Source organism: Amphiura filiformis, chromosome 1 (genome assembly GCF_039555335.1).
Source record: "Amphiura filiformis chromosome 1, Afil_fr2py, whole genome shotgun sequence".
Lineage (NCBI taxonomy): Eukaryota > Metazoa > Echinodermata > Ophiuroidea > Amphilepidida > Amphiuridae > Amphiura > Amphiura filiformis.
In genome coordinates, this window is record NC_092628.1 from 98,886,450 (window position 1) to 98,907,392 (window position 20,943).

General features: G+C 38.1%; 2 protein-coding genes across 2 annotated transcripts in view; both read right to left on the reverse strand.

Annotated features, from left to right (window-relative positions):
* Window positions 1–6,720, reverse strand: part of LOC140159271 (uncharacterized) — a 31,215-nt gene extending 24,495 nt beyond the window's left edge. Inside the window, exons 1-4 of the mRNA XM_072182689.1 lie at window positions 6,508–6,720; window positions 5,722–5,813; window positions 4,808–5,050; window positions 437–626 (exon numbers count right to left, since the gene is read on the reverse strand). Of these exons, the coding sequence (XP_072038790.1) occupies window positions 437–626; window positions 4,808–5,050; window positions 5,722–5,813; window positions 6,508–6,533 (551 nt within the window). The 5' untranslated portion in view covers window positions 6,534–6,720. The remainder of the gene's footprint in view (window positions 1–436; window positions 627–4,807; window positions 5,051–5,721; window positions 5,814–6,507) is intronic.
* Window positions 6,721–16,665: 9,945 nt separating this feature from the next.
* On the reverse strand, window positions 16,666–17,351 carry LOC140164947 (uncharacterized). Its single transcript, XM_072188350.1, is given in 2 exon segments — window positions 16,666–17,030; window positions 17,033–17,351. Coding segments are annotated over 2 exon segments (684 nt in total).
* Window positions 17,352–20,943: the final 3,592 nt, after the last annotated feature.

A 20,943-nucleotide genomic window follows, 5' to 3' on the forward strand; every position in this document is an offset into this window, starting at 1 on the left:
AAAACGTGACCCAACTCGGGCGATTCAGTAAAATCGGGCATAGCGTTTGAACCTGAACTAGGAAAGACAGCAAGTAAAGTTTTTCGGTTAGCCAAGATATTAACTACTCTACTGCATATCACATTTACGCCATGACCCCTTTTATTTTTATTTTGTTCTTAAAAGCAAAAATTCAATTGCAATCATGATAGTCGATTTTACGCAATTCAAGCTTGATATACGCGATGTGGCCCAACTCGTTTTCTGGGCGATTGAGTTAATTGAGCATAGTGTTTGAGCCCGAACTAGTAAGGTACCTGTTAGCCAAGATGTTACTGATTCCACTGCATAATATTGTTGATGTTGCCATGAGCTCTTTAAATTTGTTCTGAGAAGCAAAATTGCAATTGCATAGTTTTTATTGTTACAGTCTGTACTTTCCTATCTTGCAACTTACGTCTGGGGTAGATATACCGCAATACCCCATACACGCGTTGGAGTCATGCCCTGAGTTACCGTATAGAGAGTCGTCACTACGCTACTTGGGTTGTTGAATATTGCGTAGTCAGCCATTTGAATCGTAGCAGTTTGCTCATTAGCCCAGTACATTTTTTGATTCGCAGTATCCAATCCTATATTAACAGGACCTGAAAGGAGGAGTAAAACAACAATAACAACTACATGTAGATCTCTTTTGCATCAAGAAGCACGAAATTAGGTTCCTACCCTTGATTTTATTGACCGTGCCATGTTGAAGCATAGGCGGCGGAAGCAGGGTGTGGCTACAGTGGACACGTCCCTCCTAAAATTTGCAAGGGGGACGTCCTCCCTAAAAATCATAGACCCTACTAGAGCAAAAAAATAAAGCAATAATTGCTCTGTGTATCTTCCTTTTTCGCACGAAAAAAACACCATGTTTTGGGTCCAAGGTCCAAAACCCGATTTTCGATAAATAATTAGTCATTTAATTAGTCATTCAATTAGTAATCAATTAGTAATGCACGTAAATGACTAATTAAATCACGATAAATCGCGAAGTTATAAATTTGTTATGTAATTTCTTTACAAATTGAATACCGTATTATAAGTCATGAAAATACGTTGAAATGATGCAAATTAATGTGAAATTATATCACTGTTCTTTTAGCATTATAAATACACAATTTCAGAAAATAAAAAAATTATATCTTGTATGACTACTTTTAATTAGTCGTATTAGACACTTTTTTGACTAACTTACGTTTACAGTGTAAGGCTAGGCAAGATGAAATTGATTCCGGTGCAACTCCGTTATTGCATTTGGACACGTAAAGGAGAATTTTAAACATGCTACGTTCCTTACTCGGCAACAAGTGAAGTTCGTACAGTTGCGTAATTTATTGTGATCACAAAATATCAACTTCCCAGCAAACACAAAAACGTTTTAAATAAGTTATATTTTGGCTTTTGGTTTAGGTAAAAACGTTTTAATAACATTAAAATGTCGGGTTATATAAAGGTCATGAAAACGCTTTAAAACGTTTTGTATGAAAACACACTACAACAATATTTCTAAAATGTTTTCAAAAATGTTATTGTAAACTATTTTTGCAAACATTTTTTTGCCAAATATTTTGTCAACACTGAAATAACATTATGTTAAAATATTTGCCCCCAACAAACACAGAAATGTTCAAAACGTTTTAATAACATTTAAATGTCGGGTTATATAAAGGTCATAAAAACGTATTTAAAACGTTATTGCAAATATTTTGGGCAAACATTTTTGCAAAATATTTTTTCAACCCAAAAATAACATTCTGTTTAGAATGTTTTGTATCAGGTTTTCAAAAATGTTTTTGGAATGTTATATTATTTTATATAACCCGACATTTAAACGTTTTCTGTAAAACATTTTGTGTTTGCTGGGCAGTTGATTATCAAAAAATGTTTTTCAATGTTATGAAAATGTTTTATACCCTTAATATACCCTTTATATAACCCGACATTTAAACGTTTTCTGACAACATTTTATAAACCTTTTGCGAATGATGTCGAAAACGTTTTGTGTTTGCTGGGTTGGCGGACTCGGAAGATTTTAAAATCTGGCAATGTCAATGCCATTTGTGTCCAAGGTTATTTCCGTAATCCTACATTGAAACCACTAATCAATGCGCGGATGGTATTATTGGATGTTTCAAAGTCCAGATATATTCGGCGGATACGTGAGATGTTCCTTAGGTGATATGTTACAATGGCACAGAGAAAGAGATGAAATGTGCTGATATGGACATGCGTGTGTTTAAAACGAACCCAAGATTACGAACAGTCTTGTATGTCCGGAACAACTTGGAGTGTGACTGGACGCATACGGCGTTTGTTGTGAGGAGATATTATGGCAACAAAAAAAGTCAGTTTTCTCATTGTTCAGTTTCAGCATGTTGTCCGTCAAGCTTCTTGGACGTCATCTAATGGCTCATCTCTCAACTCTTACAAAGTGAAGTACATTTTGGTGTCTAGCAAAAGCAACTCATTTACCGCACTCAGGCACAGTTTGTCTTACATTTATTATTGTTCAGGACTTCAAGTCCTGAATAATAACAATAATAATAGTAATAATGCAATGCAATGCAATGGAATGCAATGGAATGCAATGCAATGCAATGCAATGCATAATGCAATCCAATGCAATGCAATGCAATGCAATGCAATGCAATGCAATGCAATGCAATGCAATGCAATGCAATGCATAATAATGCAATGCAATGCAATGCAATGCAATGCAATGCAATGCAATGCAATGCATAATGCAATGCAATGCAATGCAATGCAATGCAATGCATAATGCAATGCAATCCAATGCAATGGAATGCAATGCAATGCAATGCAATGCAATGCAATGCAATGCAATGCAATGCAGTGCAATCCAATGCAATGCAATGCAATGCAATGCAATGCAATGCATAATGCAATGCAATGCAATCCAATGCAATGCAATGCAATGCAATGCAATGCAATGCAATGTAATGATAAAATTTTTAAAAAACACTTCAAAGTATTTTGATCTTGTCTAATCTGTTATGGTGGCCTTACACATATCGTCCATGTGCAACAAATATCGTCGTTTCCCAACGTTTATTTTTCAGATAGTTCTATTACATCAAGTGCAGTCTCATTCATCATCCGTTGTTACACCACCTTCGTTTACCCAACTCCTGATGGGCACATGTAACTGGAAAACGTCTGTTAAAGAGTATAGAGCCTCTTGCTAATATTCCTTCTCTCACTAAATTCACTAGTAAATCATTATTTGGTCAAAAATGTTGTGTTGCCCTTAAATGGGAAAAATGGATGGCCGGTCGGTTTTTAAATATTTCTGTCAAAACTCGACCGCCGGTTGACCGATAAGTTGAAACGGTCGAGAACAGCCTACAGAATTGAATGTTCAGATTGTCATGCCACATACATCGGAGAGTCGCGTCAAGTCAAGTAAGAAGCTTGAAAAGAGACTTTTGGAACACAAGTCCAAAGCCTCTGGCCCTCCGCTGGCTCCAAATAACTTAAAATCGGCCGAACAAGAACATGCAATAAAAAATCCTTTAAAAAGGAATAGGGCGAGCAAATGAGGAAGTGTCAAGATAAAGGTGTAGTTATTTTATTGTTTGAACTGTTTCTTTAATTTCCATCGATCGTAATTAGTATGTTTCTACTTGCCTCAAATGACAAGGACTATTTAGCCCATAATCTTGTAATGAGACTGTACAGTGTATGGACATTATAGCCTATTTGTCTAATCATGTTGACTATTTGATTCAGAGCATATGATTATAAGAGGCTTTCTGATTGGTGAGATATTGTTTACCAAGTGATAAGGGTGGAACACGATTTAAGCAGGAACCTTCAGGCAGAAATTGAATCCATATTATCCAGTAATGTTTTATTATATTTTTTGTCAATAACTGGAGTGCTGTAAAATGATGTGGACATTTATTTATTTTTCCTTCCCCTGCTTTTTGAATGGATAAGCCTTGATAAGTAACACGCACCAAATAGACTGGGACAACGTAAAAGTACTGGAGAAAGAAACAAAAGACTTTTCCATGAGGAACCTGGAAGCCATCCAGATCAAAAGGCAAGGACCTTCACTGAACCGAGACACTGGATTGGAACTAGATCCTGTGATCACCTGTATAGCGATTAACCTCCTATATCCTTGTTGAAACTGAAGCGAGCATGAGATCTGATAACGGGTATATATGCTCAGGTGAGAACACGCACCAAATAGACTGGTATAACGTAAAAGTACTGTAGAAAGAAACAAAATACTTTCCCAGGAGGGTCCTTTAAGCCAAAGAAGCACTGAATCGAGACACATAATTGAAACTAGATCCTATGTGGGACAACCTGATCAAACCCAGCAGCACCAGGGGCAGGACTTTTCCGACTTCGATGGCGTGATCAGGTTAGTCTCTAGACTCGCCAATTTAGTTATGGGGTGGACACCAAAATGTTAAACTTATGTCACGGCAAAACATGGTGTTATGTTGATGAAAAAATGTATTCCCTATCTTTTATAGTTTTTTTGAGCAACAGAATTTATGTATTAGTGATATAAAACATATATTAACTGTCTTAAATTCGTGTAATGGTCGAAATATAATCACTCGGTGAAAGATGTATTGTTCCATTCCCCACAATCCATCTTTCACCTCGTGATTATATTTCGACCATCACACTCATAGACAGTTAATATTTGTGTATTATTAAAACGTTTTGAATAAATGTTGTGTCAATCACGCAAAAAGTAGAAATTCGAGCGCAAATCACACATTATGGCTTTAATCCTTACATGTAGATACTGTAAATTCTTCACGGTTTGTTCCATCATAATTGGCTCGGTTAAGCTTGTGGTCATTGCAGTCCGTCCAATACACCTTGTTATTTGTGTCATCATATGAAATACCTGCTGGTGTTCTCAAAATTGCTCCCGTTATGGGCATTCCAGTTAGCGGCAAATCGCTATTTGCCAGATCTCCTTGCCATATTTTGCTGTCAACTTGTTGAACAGGCAGGTCGGTTACCAATATGAAATCTTCATTCAGGAAAATTAAGACAAAAGAAATTAAAATTTGCATAATTGCTACTATTGTTTGCATTGTGGTCTTTAAATTTATTTGAAAATAAAATCATAGCTATGAAAGCAAAGTACTACCACTTGTGTTAAAGGTTAGGGTCCGATTTTTCCATGTAGCGTTTTTTATCTGACATTGAGACATTAGCAAAACCCACCAAAACAATTAATGTGATTCCACGTTTTGATTTAACTGCTCCAGCTGTTTGTGTCCCTGGTTTTAGGTATCTAAATCGTGTATCACAATAGTCCATAGAACAATACGGGTGATATACCATAGCGGGGCATGAGGTTAATTTTGTTTATTTACACCATAAAATGGTCTACAATCTAACATGGGTTATGAGGTAAATCTTAGCTTTGTTCAGATGCCTTGATTTTGATGAGGGTATTATGGTAAAGTTGGGAGTGGGGCAGATTATTACAAAAGGTTCTGAGTTCAGATCCGCGTAGAAAAGCACGATGGTACGGGGATCTAATAAACGAAGCTGCAATATTTCAAGGTCAATGCAAATTAATCTGTTCGAAAGATAATGTGTTGCTATCATTCAATAAATTACATTTGAAATGTTAATTCGCATTGATTGCAGCAGTTATTTTACCAACTTATTATAGATTTATATTGTGCTTACTATTTGGCTGACATGTAATGAGATGAACACTGTATAAAACAGATGTGGCAAACAATACCAACGTTCTTGGTAAGTTCTTCGGTGAATAGTTCCTAAAATCAACAATGTCATTATAAAGTTACCATTAATGGATGATTAATTATTTTTAAATTATAAAATAAAAAGTCTTAAAAGAATCAAATTTAAGCAATATTGTCAACTAATTAAAATGTCAATGTGTATATCAAAGTTAATTTTATATCGGGATTTTACACTGACCCAGATACATGGTTGTCGAATCTACATAATACGAGTCGTGGAACGTTTAAGTTAAACTGTATGTATGTTACATTTTATTTGTTAGCCTTTGGGCCAGAAAAGTACATTAAATTGATGTACAGCAGCTTTAAAAGTTAATATTGGCCGAAACATCAAACTAACATCAGTCGTATGAAGGCACTTAAAGGAGGATTTCGTGATCCTAACACCCTCTTTTTATGACATTCCAGTAGTGCATTACACTGCTCCATAGGCCGCTGTTGTAATTTCGATCTGGTATACCCGAACGAAATTCAAATTTGACGATATTTTTGCTAAACGAATTAATTGGCAAGAAATATTTGGTACATAAACATTACGTAGCCAGAGGTTTCTAGTGGCATAAAAATCTGAACTTGTTTTGAGAAAAGTGGGGGGGGGGGGTGATGAGGCTGTGGATCACGAAATGCCCTTTTAATATATAATACAAATAATATATACCGGGAATAATTTAATTTTCTATTAGGCCGAAGTTTAAATAATGCCTACCTTATTTGAGTCCATCTTAACGCCATTTTCAGAGCTTTTTCCTGGAAATATGACGTCGATCAAATGATTTCATATGTTAAAGTCTCCCATTCTAAAATCATGTCTTTTATACACCTGTCGAGATATTACGTACACTGCGCAAGCCAAGAGACAGTCAGCTATAATGTGGCTTGTCTCATCACCACCGAAGCAGCAGATCCGGGACAAAGTTCAGGGAAGTGTTAAAATGATTCGGCATTCCGTGACGACTGATCTTTGTTGTTAACCATCCTTGTGTGAGTTTAATATAACGGACAATACGACAATCCCTTGTTTGAAACGGAGTTTGACATTTCCCTTGGCATTAAGCCTCAGAAAAGAATGCGTCCTTGTAAAATTTGAGGAAGAACTTTCAAAATAAAATAAAATAAAGTATATAAAACACACGTTATAAAAACAAACGTTTTTCTGATATCTGAAAGTCAGAACTAAAAACATATATAACAGCTGATAACAACAAACCGTTCCTTTTGGAAACTGATTCTAGTTCTAGAAAATTAAACATAGTTTAATGTACAAAGTTAGGTAAATTTTATACAACCGACCCTTGTATATTAGGGTAATTGTACATCAAACAAAGGGGTCGAAAATTGACTTGGGGAGATATCTGCATTCATCATACATTGGGACTGTGCACTGTCAGGAATTAAATATTAAAAATGCTCTAACTTTTTAATTATTCATAAAAGGTATATAAAAGTATATAATTTTGGAAAGGAAATTACTTAAGAAATATATTAAGATTAATAAAGGTTATGTGAAAACGTATTTTCTTTGCCTCAATTGTTTTGGAACACATCATAGAAAAAGCAAACATTTAAAAACGCCATCCGACCATGACCATAGTGTCTTTTAATAACAACCCAGTCTATAATATTGATCAGTAGCTTGTTACAAGTGACTGAACTGTCAATTCGATTTTAGTGCTATTGAATTCAAAAGAGGAAGCAATTTCTAAAAAAAGCAGATTGCACAAGTATGCATAAACAAAGTTATAATGATGAACCCTGACGACATAATAGAAAATCTATGAACCTTGTCGATTCTAGGTAGAATTTACATTGGCGACAATCGTCAAATCTCAAAATCCGATGTCGACAAGTTGTCGACGAAGCAATACATCAATAAAGTTAAAATATTAAGTTCAGAGAGATCACGTTATGCGTCGTTTTTATGCACCAAAATGTTACCAAATACCCCATAAATTATACGCAATTATGCATCATCAGAATATTAGAATTTATACTGGAAAGATAATCTACACCACTTACGAATGAAATAGAAGACTGATGCAGTTATTTCATGCCAAATAAATGTTAAGTACATCTTAATGATTAAATTTTGTCGCCAATTGATCCATGCTTTGTCGACAACATTGTCGACACCAGCCTTGCCGACACCAGCCCTACTCGATTCTATCTATATTCATGATCATTAACGATATCATTAGAGGTGAAAGGTGGTTACAGTGCAATACAAACACGTCTAGAAAACTGACACGAAAATTTAACCAGTTTTGGTCTCAGGTTCGATCAAACTTCAATATAATTCATTAATTGTCATCTCATTTTTAATTTGAGAAATGTTCTTTTTCAGATCCAATAAAATGATACTCATGCAGAAATATTTCAATTCCTATCAAGAACTTTGTTCACTCTGGTACTGGTGTTTCTAGATGTTTTTTAGAACTGGCAACACTTCTGTCTGGTTTTGATGACGTCACCAAACTTTCTTGTTGCCGAGCATTTATGACCTGGCTATAATTTTTGTCCAGTCTGTAAGCCTCCTCATCCTTGTTCATGGTGTCTGTCCCCCTACTCGGCAACAAGAAAGATTCCTGCGCGAGTACAATGTATCAGGACTGGTCGTTTACACACGCCCGCACGTCAATTTGATTGATCAGTCTAGAATCATCTGAATGATCAATATTTTCATCTTCAAAGTATTTAATTTATTTGTGTGATATTCGAGCTGATTATCACTCTACCACAATGTGTTCATTTCATTTCATTCATTTCATTCGGCTGTGAAGCAGGCGACTACAAAGTTTCTCTGTGTACTACGATTTGAAGCCAAAGTGATATTGGCATCTGGCAGTAAAAAGTTGTCCGCCCCCCCCAACAGTTTTTGCGCATAAGACAAGTAAGATATTCTTTGCCTTCCAGGTGTTCTTTTACCATGTAATTTGAAGTAGAGAGCACATCTTCTGCATGTTTCATCTTCCTGCATCCTCATGATATGCCCCAGATATCGTAGTTGTCGTGATTTGACAGAGTTGATAAGAGGCACAGTGTTGATGATGGTATAGATCCTTTCATTACTAACATGGTCAGTGCGCTTGATGTTTAGCAGTATCCTGTATGTAACATGATGTACCAAAAGCGTTGATCTTATTTTCCATGTCAGTAGATACCAACTAGGACTTACAGGCATAAAGCAATACTGTAACACTGGTGTGAAAAAGCTTGACATTTGTTGCAACAGTGATTGTTGGACTTCTCCGCAGATGCTCTAGTTTCCAAAATGCATACCATGTAAGCACCTTCCGTCGGGAGTGGTCACCGGTGCTAGAGCCGTCAGCCCATCATGGAATCAAGCTATTCGAAATCGGTGACATACTTGATGGGTTCTTCGTATACTTGTAGTGGTGGTTGTGGATTGCAGTTGATGGTCATGCACTCGGTTTTAGGAACACTGATGATGAGACCCAGGTTCTGGTCAGCTTTGCCTGTGCCCGCGGGATGGATGATTCAAGTAAGGCAATATCGTCAGCGAAATCCGGGTCATTCAAAACCTTGGCAGTATATCTCCTTGAACGACGCGGATACCTCTGTATCCATCTTCATCAAATAGTCAATGAGAACAATGAATAGAAATGGAGCTAGAACATCTCCCTGCAATACTCCAGTAGTCACTAGGAATGGATCCGAGATGTTGCCATCTACCAATACAGCGCTTTGTGAATTAGTATACAGTACACGTATTGCCTTAACGATTCTCTCTGGGATACCATAGTGCCGCAAAACAGAAACATCATCTTCCTGTTGATTGAATCAAAGGCTTTCCTGAAGTCAATGAATGTTATACATTGGCAGTTGTAACTATAGAAAGCCTCCATGTTTCTACGGAGGATATGCGTTTGGTGTGCACAGCTTCTGCCTGGTCTAAATCCGGCCTGGTTACTTCTTATTACAGGATCAACATGGTCCCTAATTCTATTCAGTAGGATCCTATTATACATCTTACCTGCAACTGACATCAGTGTGATTCCTCTATAGTTGTTCATGAGGCTGCTGTATCTTTTCTTTGGAAGGAGAACAATAACATTGGTAATTAATCCATTGTTCCAGCGGCGTAAGCTTTGTAAAAACTTCGCAGAATTTATGGATGATGTCTACCATAGCTTCACCACCACTGGAGTGCCTCAGTGGTAATCACACAGTCCAGTCCAGCAGCTTTGTTTGTTTTCATTGCTTGAGTGGAACAGCACAAATAGGTAAGTCCTGACCGGCAGGTGTTGGGAGATCAGATTTTGGTGGTCCATTGCCATTGTTCACCAAAGCACAGAATTAGTCTTTCCACTCAGCAAGTTGTCACCCTCTTCTTCACTTTGGGATTTAATCTCTTCTTCCCCGAGATGTCATGGATTATTTTCCATGTGGTGTTCCATAATAATTTTATTTGCTACTTGCCATCTGTCTGTGTATAGTTCATCAGCCCTGTATAACTCGTTGAGCTGGGTGTTGAGCCTTCTCCACGCTTCTTCGGCGTGACGAGTTCTAACAAGTAGATACGTCTTCTTTGCTGCATTTCTTATTGATCTCAACTTGAGGGTCTTGTCTGTCACCCAGCTTGGCATTCCACAAGGGCTACATTTTCCAACGACCTTTTCTAACAATGCAATGTGTTATACTAGGAGTGGTCTCCTTAATTACAATACTGGTACTTCAACTCCATGTAGAGTCTACATGTAGACTGTCTCCAGAAGTTCGGTACAGCATTAAGTCACTTGGTTTAAATAAACAAAAACTCGTCGAGGAAAGATGAAAATACTTTCAAACAAGTTTCAAACTATGAGGTGTGTTGAGCCATCTGCATCACCTGCAATGATTTCTCATTCCAATGAGCAAACTGTTCAGCAGAAACAACGTGAGCACTCATCTAGTAACCATAGCAACATGAAGTTAGGTCTATATGGAATGCCCAGTCTGTCGGCAACAAAGGGGACACAGTCACAGATATAATCTTGAATGGAGATTTGGGTTTCTTTTTCCTCACGGAAACCTGGCCCGTTCTGATGATCGTGTCATCACTGGATTAATGTGTTCTCCTGGTTATTCTACTTTGGGTGTACCCCGTAACTTTGTCAATCACGAGCCAACTGAATCTCGAACTCTGCGAGGAGAAACGACCTAAAAGTGACTCTTTTGTACATGCATCAAGAACCAGAACCTTTACTTTGTCGTTGTATATATATACGAGGGTTGGTCAATAATATCCCGCAACCATTATTTATCTCCGCTCATGCATGACTTAGATGACTGTTACTTATGATCAATAAAGTTTGTACCTTTGTCTTTTAAAACACACAACAATTAGTATCAGAGTACCTTTAATTACGTAATCTCATTTGCATAAAGTCATTGCCATATGTACACTGACAATTGTCAACATTGGCGGGAAATTTGAATTGTAGTTGAGGAACGTGTAATAAAAAGAAGCAAAAGTGAGGACCAAAGCAATCTACAAGCCTTATTTTTGGTATGAGGTAATCTGAGTATATTCAATTGATAATTGTGAAAGAAGAAATGTATCCGTCAACAGATCATGAAAGAGACTGTCTTTGAACTTCACCAAAAATAGGCCTTAACGACAAACAAAAATGGTGTGAAAATCGGGAGAAAAGAGCCCACACGGTAGAAGAAATAATCCAAATTTTCTCCAAAATAAAACAAAAACAAATATGATTATTGGTATGGTATGAGAGATCATAGTCAGGACAATAGAATTTGTTGCAATAAAAATAGAAATATGCGCATGCGTTGATGGTACGCATGATTGAAAGTACCAAAAATGTATGAAAAAAGTAAAATTTCATCAAAAAAGCGCTAAAAATATGACTAATACAAGCTTTGCGGAACAGTAGCTGGGTGAGTGAATTGCTATACCAAGTCTTATGCTAGAATTAGACATACCTTTCGAAATTCAAATTTCTTATTCAATCCAGAGCCTCTCTATGGTGTGCTACTTTGATTACAAAAACATGACCTTTTGAAAACAAGGGTTGATTAAGAAAGAAATGTTTGTGATTTCGCCACTGGGATCTCCCTTTTTAATAATCAGTAGATACCAATTAAACCAGGTACCATTTGTTAAATTTTGTCATCGATTAATCCTTCTATCTCTTATTATGTAAAGAACAATGGGTGATAAAGCCTACTCAAAATTGGAGATATTCAACACGACCTCTTTTCATTAATAAAAATGGTATAGATCTAAAAAGAGTACAGCATCATTCATATGTTATCGGTCTAAAAAGTTGCAAAAACCGCGCCAGATTCCATACTTTTATTCTCGAGATATTTGGAATTATGTAACAATACCTCAATTTGGCGCGAGATTTCTTTGACTATTTTTCAACATAAATCAGGCAGTGCCCATACACTATTGTTTTTATGCTAATGTCATTACGTAATCAAGTATTCAGTATCGCTAATGCATATTTGTTTTGAAAGACAAAAGTACAAACTTGTATTTAGCGTAAGTAACAGTCATCCAAGTCATGCATGAGCGGAGATACACCATAGTTGCGGGAACTTATTGACCAGCCCTCGTAGATCATCATCATTAAAGCAAATGCCTCAATTTTTCATGATTTTGAGATATTTTTCAATGCAGCGGACTTCCTTTCTGGAAGATCAGTGGTATTGGGTGACTTCAATATCTATGGACATCCCCAATAAATCCGACACCAATTCTATGCTTGATATCCTTGAGTCTCTTAGATTCAAGCAACTTGTTGACGGTCCCACTCATGCTAAGGGACATACTTTGGGTTTGGTTATGGTGAAAGAAAATGATCATGTTGTCAAGCCATATGACATTCACCCTGTTCATGTTTCTGATCATTTCCCATACTTTGTGACATTGATTTTAAGAAGCAGTCAGTTGTCAGAGCCACAAACGTGTACAAAGCGCGTAATTTCCGCAATATCGACCCTGTTGCTTTTGAGGAAGACCTTGTGTTCAAGCTCCATACCACTGACAGGGTTCGATTTACTTTGAAAAATTTTTGTGTAGCCATTTTAGCGAAAACCATATTTAGGCGATGTTCTTATAATATTAGCATATGTTTACATTGTAAATAATTGCTATACAAGCTGAAATTTGTGTAGCCGGTTGTCCAAAATGGGGGAGCATTTTTCAACACGACACAGTTAAATCGAACCCTGACCACTGATGCTTCCATGGATAGGGCACATGCAAGCTGACCATGTCCAGATAACAAACCCCATAGCCCAATACTTGAGACCCATGCGCCTGCCAAAGAAAAACCATGTACCGTTCGCATCAAACCTGGATGGTTTAATCAAACTGTTCAGGATACGCGACGTTTACGTGGGCGGAGTGAACGGCGTTGGCGTAAAACAAGGACTGAAGTGGACCGTCTAGCCTATATTGATTCCCATAGGGAGCTGCGGAAACCATTGACAAAGAGAATGAACACTAAGGACACGTATAAGACTATAAATGCTCTTTTGAATAAGAAGTCACGTGACCTTCTAGATAGTAGCTCTCCAGCTACATTAGCTAATGATAACTGTAAATATTTCATTGGTAAAGTGGGGACAATTCGTGCTGATGTTGATGCTGTCCATAATACCTCTTCAAACACCACTTCTCAATGTTCTGCACCTACATCTAGCACATTGCCGTGCTCGCTTGACAAATTTGAAGCTGTGTCTGAAGAAACGTTATCAAAAATAATAATGCAATGGACCTCCCGACCTGGATGTAATTAAAGAAACATCTCCATATCTTTCTCCCTATTCAGATCGTCAATACCTCCCTCCTTTCTGGCTACTTTCTTGCTGAGCTGTGTAGGGATATCATCACGCCTGTGCTGGAAAAGGTGTCCCTTGACAAACAGCTGCTCTCTAACTACCGGCCTGAGTCCAATCTAGCCTTTGTTAGTAAACTGATTGAAAAGGTTGTCTCTGCTCAGGTCACCAAGTATGTCGAGTGCAATAAACTGGTTGAGCCTTTGCAGCGTATCGGGCTGCTCACACACAGCCTCCGTCACAGCCCCGATACACTGAGCACTCCTGGCTATTCATAATACTATTCTCAGAGCCATTGATGACAACAGGGTTGTCTTTGTGGTGTTTCTTGACTTGACTGCCGCATTTGATACGGTGGACCACCGTGTCTGTTGCAGCGGTTGAGCGAAGCATTTGGCATCATTGGTGATACCCATAGAGTGTTCCAGTCCTACCTCCAAAATCGCAGCAGTCAGGTCTTTGTGAAGAGATCAGAATAGCATCCCTTATGGTGTCCCCAGGGATCGGTCATTGACCCTATTTTGTTCACCTATTAAATTCATGCCATCGGTAACATTATTGGTAATCACGGCCTCCAATATCACCTCTATGCCGATGATGTCAAGCTGATTATCATCTTTAAGCCTGCTTTCCCGGGTGATGCAGCTTGTGCCTTGCATTGTTCAACTTTGCAACTGCATCCGTGAGCTACAAGCTTGGCGCACCATGCAGTAACAAGCTTAAGCCCAATATCAGATATGGTCAAGACTGAGTTTTTGCTGCCTCTTCTGATTATCACTACATTAATTTCAAACATATCACCCTTTATTTGGATGGGCTGGAGATCTCTGTATCTTTATCTATAAAGACATATGAAAAGGTTTGACACACAGATATTTCCAAGCACGGCGAGTCTATCATCTACGCAGTCTGTGTTATACATGTACTACACGAGTGCATAGCATCATAAGAGCTGTGGAAAATAGGCATCTGTGATTGTTTTTGACAAAACCTCAAATGTTTCCTTCATCCAATCAGAATTTTTTAAAATAGAAGCTAACACTGCCTCCTAAAAACACTTTTTTCATTAGGTCAATAGATAAGGCAATTCAATGTTTATAGCTAGGCGAATGGAATGTGGCAAATCTCTTAAAACGACCTATCTAAGCACAATCAATTTTTGACCAAAATGTAGGTTTTAAAAGTCAAAACCTCAAGTGTTCCGTACAATATTTTTCAAATTTTATGTCATTAAATGAAAGAGCACACTTATATTGTCCATATTATGCTAGCTTCATTTCAATGAGCAATGGCCAATTCTCATTAAATTGCAAATCTTGTGCAAAAACTATTTTCGCCTGTTTTGTCATACGGTTGTAAATTCAATGAACTAGGACTTTGCTAAAGAGCGCTTACAAATTGATATGATTTTTGACCATGACATGAAGATGTCACGTTATTTTGGGCATTTGTCCAAAACTTTGAATTGGCAGATTGGCAATATCTGGAGAATTAGGCGGTTGCTCAGTTTTTATGCGTATACCATATGCGCTTAGGGGCTAAGTGGAGTAAACTAGCACTGACTCTCAAAAGGAGTCACCTGACTGTCACAAGAGAGTCAGTTGACACTACCCATGGAGTCAATTGACTCTACCCTGCAAAGTCGTACACGACGCGGTGTTTATCTTGGCACTGACTCTCAAAAGGAGTGGGCAGTAGCGTAGCCAGCGGTGGGGCAGGACAAAAAATGAAAGAAAAAAGTGCCCCTCTGACAAGAAATGAAAGAGAAAATCAGGAGGGCAAAGGAAAAGAAAAGGGCAAGGAGCCCTTTTCTAGCAAAATTCAGGGCCAAAATAGTGTAAAATACAAAATTTTCTGCTCTACGCGCGCACATTGTAACAATAAAGCCCTTTTCAGCCGGATAATGGGCGAAAATAGTGTAAAATATCACTTTTTCGCGCTACGCGCGCACATCATCCAAATAAGCCCTTTTTCGGGAAGCTCGAAGACATGCAGTCTCTACTCTATGTATTGTATGATGCAACTGCAAATTTTTTCGTCTGTGCCCCACGAAATTTTATTCTGCCCCCCCCGACCAAGAAAGCTGGCTACGCCCCTGGGAGTCGGACCTGACTTTCACTACAGAGTCAATTGACTCTACCCGTGGGGTCAATTGACTCTACATTCAGAATCGTTGACGGAGTCAAGAAATTTATGGCTCTTCAACGGAGTCAGACTCTGGAATAGTTTGGCTGTTGACACCATAGAATGTATATTCTCCCATTCCAAGGGGACGGTGATCCAGCCTAATTCTCTCTATCGTGTCGTCTGAGGACCGCCTATATAGCGTAAAATTCAGAGTAAAGTCTCCTATTCCGGCAGGTCTATACTTCGAATTTTTATCTTGATGTACATCTATGTGTATCATTACTTTGTGCTATTTGCCATGTTTGCGGATTTGCGGACTGTCGGAGTGCCCCAATAGAGTTAGGGTGACTATGTAAATGGAGTCTGGGTTACTCTAAAAGCAGAGTCCAACCACTACGCGACTCTATGTCTAAATTGACTCCATATTGGGAGTCAAATGACTCCATATTTAGAGTCAAATTATTATCTTCCTTTGTGAAGTCTCTCTGATACTGTTTTGAACTTGAGAGCCTCTGATTTGGTCTTTCCTGTATAGAAGCTAGGATACCATCATTCTCCAGTGGTGACACACCCACTTTATCTCTCTTCTGACTTCTGATATAACTCCAAAACCTTTTCATGTATGTATCTCATCGAATAGATTAATCAGGTATCTATCATGTGCTGCTTTAATTTACCTTTCACTGCTTTTCTGAATATTTCTGTCCGGGACTTCTATACTCAATGTTTGATTTCATCAGTTTTTAGCTTTGTCATATTTCTTCTTACGATGTTTTATCATTCTTTGGATCTTACCTGTATACCTGTAGAGTTGGGCACTGCAAAAGGAAGGCCTTTTAGCCTTATAACGCCCATCCACATTCACACATAAACTTAATGCAATAGTACTGAATACAATAGAAGGAGGGATGATGTGATGTGAGAGCAGGATTTATCTGGATGTCCAAGTAATTTGGTCCTGTGCTGAAAACCCGGAGAAGCTATACATGTCAATAAGTTTGGTGAGAAACTCGTCAATACCATTCTTGAAGATGTTGGTGGATTGGGTATGAACAACAGCTGCTGGGAGTTTGTTCCACACATCACACACTCTCTGTGAGAAGCAGTTTTGCCGTAACCTTGTAGAACATCTCTGCTTATTAATCTTCAGATCATGGCCTCTCAGTCCTTCAACATTCCCTGTCATGTCAAACATCTTCGATACTTCAATATCTTGTAGTTCATGTAGAATCTTGTATATCTGGATGAGGTCACCCCGAAATCTTCTATAAGCCAGTGTTGGTAGATCTAACAGCTTTGCAAATCCCGTAGTGATGGAACAATTTTTGTTGCTCTACGTTTTACTTTTTCCAGTTTGTCAATATCTCTCTTCAAGTAGGGGCTCCATACACTATTTGCATACTCCAAATGCGGACGAACCATAGACTTGTATAGTGTCTTAAATACATGCTCATCCATGTGATCAAAAGTTCTCTTAATCACACCAACAACTCTGGTTGCCTTATTTGCTATTGTTCCTATGTGCTTGCCGAAGGTCAGTGTCTTGTCAAACTGGACTCCAAGGTATTTTTCCTCATCAATTATCTTTAGGTCTCTCCTATCGCTACCATCTTTCATAGTGTAGGTGTAATTTTCGGAATCTTTCCCATAGTGCAGTATGCCACACTTACTAACATTAAACTGTAACTGCCATCTAGTAGACCAATCACAGAGATGATTGAAATCTTGAGTTTTTGACCATCAGCTTCATTATTGACCGATGTGAACACCTTGGTATCGTCTGCAAACATCATTACTAAACTGGTCACCACATTCGGCAGATCATTGATGTAAAGTATGAAAAGTATTGGCCCAAGGACACTGCCTTATGGAATACCGCTTTTCATTGAGGCACATGCTGACTTCTCTCCATTTACTGAAACTTTCATTCCAGTGGATCAACTTGCCGTTTACCCCATGTGCTTTGGCTTCCTTCAAAAGGTGCTGATGGGGAACCGAATCAAAAGCCTTGCGGAAATCTAAATATACTACATCAATGTTAGCACCTTCTTCAAGTAGTTTTGTCCAAATCTCCATAATCTCTAGAAGTTGTGTTACACATGAACGGCCTTGCCTAACCCCATGTTGCTCATCTTTGATGACATACCGTATGCTCCTTCATGAATGCCATGAGCTGGTTTCTTATCATTGATTCCATTAATATCTTTCACACGATTGAGGTTATACCGACTGGTCTATAATTCCATGCATCAGCTGCACTACCTTTCTTAAAATTAGCTGTGACCTCTGCTTCTTTCCAGGCTTTTACTTCTCCTGCATCCATTGACTTCCTGAAGATTACACTCAAGTGATAGGTAATCTCATTGCATACTTCCTTCAACACTCTAGGGTGTAGGCCATCAGGCCCCGGTGATTTTGCAGGGTTAAGTTTCTGTAACTGCTTCAAAACTTTAAAGCTTTAAAGCTTTAAAATCTACATCCAGGAGTCTCCCTTCACTAAACATGGTATCAGGTTTTGGCATGTCATTTAAATCTTCATCAGTAAAAACACTTGCAAAAAATGAGCTCAATATCTCTGCCTTTTCACTGTCTGCATGGGCGTACGAGCCCGGGCGTACGAGCCATCTTCCTTTTTCAGATCTTTTACACCAAACTTTTTGACCCCCCCCCCTATTGTATAAAAAACATTATACTTTAACGTGTTGTTTCCAGTGGTTTGGTATCTGGGTCACATGTCATTGCGGTGAGGAACATTTTTGAATCATTCCCGGTGGGACAATTGCGCATGAATACAAGCACAAGGAATTTTTAATTTTATACTTAATTTAGATTTGTCCCAAATCAGGGTGTTTATCTGATTTTACAGGGATAAATCAAATAGAGGATTTATTTGGAGGTTCATAGGCACATCAGCATTGGATCTGTGGCTATTTAGACTATGCCATACATAGTCGAATTTTGATAAAAATATGTTATTATTTAATCATGATGAACGCATTCTGTTGAACTCAAAATTATACTGTTTATCAAACATGTTACAATTAAAGTGTTCAATAGTAAAATGGTCGTAAAGAGTTTATTATAATTAGATGATTGATTAGTGACAATAAAAGTTATTGAATGCAACATATCTTGCATAGTTACAATGGCTCATTTTAATACTAAACATTCTGATTTTGGAATCTACCAGTTTATTGATCGCGAAAGTCCGAGTAAAAATCCTTAAAGCTAACAAACAGAGGGAGTATGGTGACTGATAATATCAGATGTGAAAATCTATCAATTGCACACAAATTAATACAAATCAGCGTATTATGCTTAAATGTAATAGCCAAAGTATATGCAAAATGGCCGCAAGTGGACTACGGAGAAGTCTAGTGGCTATTAATATGATAGTACATGCGCACGAACCGCACAAAAAAAGAAGCTGAATGGTCAAATACTGTAAAACCACTTAATTTCGCTAGGGATTTAATTTCGCTAATTTCGCTAGAAGCCTTAATTCGCGAAATTAAATACCCACAAATTGAACAGTTTTACATTGAAGTGTACACATAAATTGCTGGATTAGCGAAATTAAATACCCACAAAAATGGTGGTCATTGGCAATTAGCGAAATTAAGTACTAGCGAAATTAAATAGCTTTACAGTATTGTTAAAATTGGAACTACTAATTTATGCAAAAAGCTAAAATGACCAAATATGAGATTAAATTATGGTCAAGTCACACACGTACACAGGCATCAGTTTTGGTCCTCTAAGACCGTGACACCTGGGCCTGTACCGTACCCACTCTGCCCTATGGTAAATCTTCACATGGGCCTATGTGAACAAAATAATTCCGCAATGAGATTTAGTAAACTGAAGTATGCAGTTTACGTGAATACGTGCAAAGAAATCCAATTTATTTGCCATATTTTCTTGACTTAGTTGTATTTTAACTATTTTTTCCAGTTTTTGATCAGATTGGTGCATATCATGTTTGTAGCCTAGGCCTATGATTTCAGGTAAGTTTAAACTGATTCACACAAGCAATGATTTTTACTCACAAAAATTTTCGAGTCACATCCGTGAAGCTCTTGTTCAGTTGTTATCGGAGACGTTGGTTGACCGGTCACGTGACCCAGGGAGTAGACCCGAATCACGTGACCTGATGAGCGGCCGATAGACGTCTGGCAGATGGTGTCTTCCCTGGTCCTTGTTCAGGTCCGGTTCTGTGGCTTGGATATAAATAGCCTCCTTAACGCCTCTTTTGGATGTAAATAGCCTCCTTAACGCCTCTTTCAAACCATCTACTTTCAGAGTCTATAATTTTCACATTCTGAGATGTGAAACTATGTCTTTGTTGGCGCATATGGGCACCCACGGGAAAAGGGGTATAATCCTTCTTGTCTTCCATGAGCAACCGCGTCACATCGGGTATAATCTTCCTTCCAGGAGCAACCACTGTGCATGATTGACGGGCTATTCCATTGCTCGTAATAGGGTAGTGTATTTTAGCGGGACAATGCTGGATGGTGCACGCGCGCGTACACGATGTGCAAGGTAGACTTTCGCCAAGACTTGGCATGTGGTTGTTGGTGTAGGAGTGTGGGGTGTGGGGGTGTGTGTATTGGGGAGGGGGGCGTGTTGTCCGAGATGTTAGGAATTATTTAATAATAGTTATTAATATTGGAAGAACGTTTTAAACTTTAATTTAAGGCATCATATACGATTTTATACTATTTTAGATTTTCAATTAATAATAAAATAGCATTTAAAAATTATATTAATAGGCCTATTTATTATCGCACGCCATGGTAACAATAAAAAAATGGCACACTTTCCGATAAAAATTTAGGAAACAAATTAATTAAAAATAAATAAATAAAACAATCTTTCTTAAACCAAATTTTCATGAAATTGAGGGCCATCAATAAACCAAAATGCACCCCGAATCTGTCGCACATCCCCGTAGTAGGCCTACCCTCCTTTCCACCCCCGTTGCCCTAAACTAGACGTGTAATATAACCGCCACGAGTATTTTTTTTACCTGTAGGCAAGCTCATCCCTACAGTCACAATAGTTCTAGCCCAGATAGCTTTTAACTCACGCCTACTAATAACGTACTTTCATCAAGTGATGGCGCTATAAGGTTTACCACGGAAGCTGTTTGGTTTACCGTGGAAGAAGATTATACCCTATATGGAAAAAGGGGGTCTTAACAGCT